Genomic DNA, 3,766 nt, shown 5'->3' with positions numbered 1-3,766 from the left:
CTTCTCACCCTTACAAGCCAATAGGGGCCAACCAAACTCTCGATTATTTTTAGTCTTTTCGGAAGCGTTGTGGCTGCTTTCAATCGAAGGCAGAAGCACCTTGTGAGGAGCTTTTCCAGCTTAAACAAAACCCTGCCGAAACTACCCTGCCACTTCACCGAATTTGCAGTATATGCTTCTTACCCCCAATTCTCTCCCATTCACCTCCCATGAAGAAAGATGGGTCAACGCTAGGGTTCCATGTGGCCACCGTATCTCATGCTTCGGCGTCGCCCACCAGAAAAATGGTGTCCCCGCCCTTCTCTGATCTCCCTCCTCCAGCCCCCTACCTGTTCCAGTTGTATCATGGCAAATACTCCCGGTGGAGCATTTGGTGGTGAAGGAGGATATCGTTCAGTGATGCTATGACTATTGACCATAAAAGAAAGAGTTCTTTATGGCGCATATGTGCGTTAGGTTTCCTGAAAACGTTATGATTGATAGTGGGGGATCTCTAGGATGTGTTAAAAATGTAGCCACATCTAAATTTTGAACTCTATTGTTTTAGAAGATACATGAGTGACTCTAATGTCGGCCTTTATCACGTAGTCATGCCATGTCCTCCCAACCCTACCTGATTTAATCATAAATTTATAAGCTTCCCGTTTGTCTTTCTAATTAGCAAAGTTTCAGAAAGAAGGTCATATCAATATGCTTAATCATGTTATGGGGAAACATAAAAATTAACATTTGGATAAAGAAACCAACATGAAATGCACATTTTGTTCGGCGATCATGATTACCGATGCCATAAGTAATACTCTTAACGTCCCATAATATAAGAACGTTTTTCAAGCTGTTAGCTTGAAAAACGTTCTTATATTATGGGACGGAGGGAGTATTAATTATTGTGGCTACCACCCTTACAAGACATGCCAAAAGGCCGCAATTAAAGATAAAATAGTTGCTTGATTTTACTACTCCAACAATAGGGCCATTTTCAGGAATGATCTATTACAAATTTAGAATTAGCACCTGCGAGATTTCTTCCTTTCTACCATCAGGCATTTTCTTTTGAGCAAGTAAATGTTCATCCTTTTCCTGTTAATAGTTAAGATCCCACATTAAAGAGTGAAGAAGATCAAGTGACCAATAAATAGCCATGCACCATTTAAACCAGTGTACCTTCAAAGCTTGATATCTAGCGCCAAGGCCAGGCAATCCCTCCAAAAGCTTTCGAACAATGTAATCATGGGAACGAGCTTGCTTGAAAAAGGATTGCTTGAGCAATTTTGTTGCAGTCGGCCTTTTTGAAGGCTCTTTTACCAAACACATAGCTACCATTTGCTTGAAGTGCTGTTATAAGAAACCATATGCATAAGTCCTCAGAAAAATAACACAGAGGTGATGGGTCGTCTCAAATATATTTACCCTTGAGAATTTCTTATCTCTTTCATAATCAAGACCGGGGGGAGCATTTTGAAGTGTCATAAGCAAGACCTAAGCAAAATAAGTGAAGTAAAATCTCAGAAATTTGAAGTTACTCCCTACCATACATCATAAGAAAAGGAGTGTGACCATGGGCAAGTTCAAGTGCAGTAATATGGTATCTGCTTGAGTATGTATACCTTCATGGGAGGGCACTTTGAGAAAGGAGCGTGACCATGGGCAAGTTCAAGTGCGGTAATTCCAAAGGACCATATGTCTGCCCTGCAATATATTTCATATTTGTTCAAAGCAGCTCCAGTTAACAAGCAGTTGTGAAGAAAAAAGGTACCCCACTAGTTAACTAGTGATCCAGTACAGTAAGTAGCCTACTTGAAATCATATCCATGTAGTTGCTCCATTACCTCTGGTGCCATCCTAATCATTAGAAGGGCCAACACATGAGCATGTGTCAAGAAAAGGTTATGTAGCAGAAATGAAAGCATATTTAATTGTTTATTGCTTTGTCAGAATGACTACCAGCAAGGAGTTCCCACGAAAGTGTTTCTAGCCCGCTGTCTGTCACCAGATTCAAAAAGGCAAGCAGAAACCCCAAAATCTCCAAGCTTAACTCCACCACGAGAATCAACTAGGATATTTCCCGCCTATGGTCAAAAGAAAGAGAAAGGAAATCAACGTAGCGCTCAGCACAGGGGAACAGCAGATCCTTCAGATATATATGAATGTGCATTTACCTTGACATCACGATGTATATGCCCATGATGATGAAGATATTCCAATCCTCTTAGAACTTCACGGAGCAGTGTTGCAATGACAGCTTCCTCGAAACCATCCGGATAGACTGATTTCATTATGTGAAGACAAGATCCTCCAGCCATGTACGGCATAACTACCCATAACGTTTGGTTATTTGCAAACGAACAGATCGCCTTAACAACATTAGGATGGTCTATAAGAATCATTGTCTGGGCTTCACGCATGATATTGTTCTGCATCAAGACAAGCACCGGTGTTGGTCATTCTCGAACTAAAATGTGGCATGAAGACGGACATGAATTGAATAGGAGACATGAAACTGCATGCAGACAATGCTGGAAGCCAATACAGCCAAGGAGCGTGTCGGATTCCCTCTGAATGACATATTTGCATCATTGAAATGGCTGGTATCATCCAGCCGGTTCAGATTCATATAATCATGTATACTCAACAGCTTAACATAAATCCAATGTCAGCTACCAAACTTCCTTATTCATAAATATGAATCCAGGCATATCATTGTTCTAAGCACATTATTGATATCTGCACTTACTAATTATCCGACAGGTTCATCGACGGCATGAGTATGACCGAAAAATCGATGCGTTCTATGACAGGCCGGGATCATCTACCTGAGTAATCTACTGCGAGATATAACAGACAAACATATGGCGCTACTATGATGCAACACCCGACGAACAAGACAGGAATTATGGGCGCGCGGGCCGGCGAAACAGAAGGCGGGTTCAGGCGACGGGCGGCAGTGGGTCATTACCAGGTTGCTGTTGGTGCGCTCGAAGTCGAGCACCTTGACGGCGACGGTCTCGCCGAGCGGCCTGCAGAGCGCGCGGTAGACGATGGCGCTGACGCCCTGCCCGATCTCCTCGTACAGCTCGTAGTCCTCGGCGCGGATCGGGTACTTGCGCCTCTCCCCTCCGCCGCCGAGGCCGCTCCCGCCCGCGGCATGCTTCGACCCCGACCCGACCATTGCCGGCCTATGCCGCCGCCACCGCGGCTCCCGAACGCGACGGCGCCCTTCCGACGCGCGCGACGAGCGAGCTAGGTTCGCGGAATCCGCGCGCGGGGCGGAGCTTGACGACGTAACCCTAGGATAGGACCGCAGCGGCTCCGCGCGATGGGGCGGGAGGATTGGGGGTGGTGGAGGCGGGAGAGGGGAGAGAGGTGAGCTGAGGAGGAGGAGAGGGGGGGCGGGGCGTGCGACGGGTCGCGCGTTGCGGAGAGGAGGGAATTGGGTTTGGGGTGGGGGGAGGCGGGAGGCGGGCGACGGAGGGAGCGCGCCACTCGGCCGGGAGGGAGGGGTGGCGCTATACCTCGCCATGGGCAGCCCGGCCCGGATGACTCGACCCGACTCGGCCCCAAAAAGCCTGACCGGGCCTGCCCCGACCATGCCACGGGCCGGTCTTGGGCCTAGATTTTGAGCCTGATGGCCAGGCTGGACCGGGCTTGGGCTCATCGTATTTGCAGTTTAAGGAAGAGCCCAACCCGACGGGATTTTCGACTTATGAGCCGGGCCTAGGCCTGATTTTTAGGCCCGGCGGCCAGGCTAGGCCAAGCTCGGACCTAG

At 47.7% G+C, this 3,766-nt stretch overlaps 1 protein-coding gene across 3 annotated transcripts in view; it reads right to left on the bottom strand.

The window, feature by feature from the left end:
* Positions 1-3,388, bottom strand: part of LOC119318269 (serine/threonine-protein kinase OSR1-like) — a 9,145-nt gene extending 5,757 nt beyond the window's left edge. For all 3 annotated transcript variants that reach the window (XM_037592796.1, XM_037592797.1, XM_037592798.1), the window contains exons 1-8: positions 2,957-3,388; positions 2,160-2,414; positions 1,945-2,069; positions 1,798-1,842; positions 1,608-1,689; positions 1,411-1,479; positions 1,165-1,335; positions 1,015-1,080 (exon numbers count right to left, since the gene is read on the bottom strand). In XM_037592796.1, coding sequence (XP_037448693.1) covers positions 1,015-1,080; positions 1,165-1,335; positions 1,411-1,479; positions 1,608-1,689; positions 1,798-1,842; positions 1,945-2,069; positions 2,160-2,414; positions 2,957-3,169 — 1,026 coding nt within the window. In that variant the 5' untranslated portion in view covers positions 3,170-3,388. The remainder of the gene's footprint in view (positions 1-1,014; positions 1,081-1,164; positions 1,336-1,410; positions 1,480-1,607; positions 1,690-1,797; positions 1,843-1,944; positions 2,070-2,159; positions 2,415-2,956) is intronic.
* Between the last annotated feature and the right edge of the window lie 378 nt (positions 3,389-3,766).

The sequence above is a fragment of the Triticum dicoccoides genome, chromosome 6A (genome assembly GCF_002162155.2).
Source record: "Triticum dicoccoides isolate Atlit2015 ecotype Zavitan chromosome 6A, WEW_v2.0, whole genome shotgun sequence".
NCBI classification, from domain to species: Eukaryota; Viridiplantae; Streptophyta; class Magnoliopsida; order Poales; family Poaceae; genus Triticum; species Triticum dicoccoides.
Note: the sequence above shows the minus strand (reverse complement) of the source record. Positions and strands in the feature narration are given on the sequence as shown.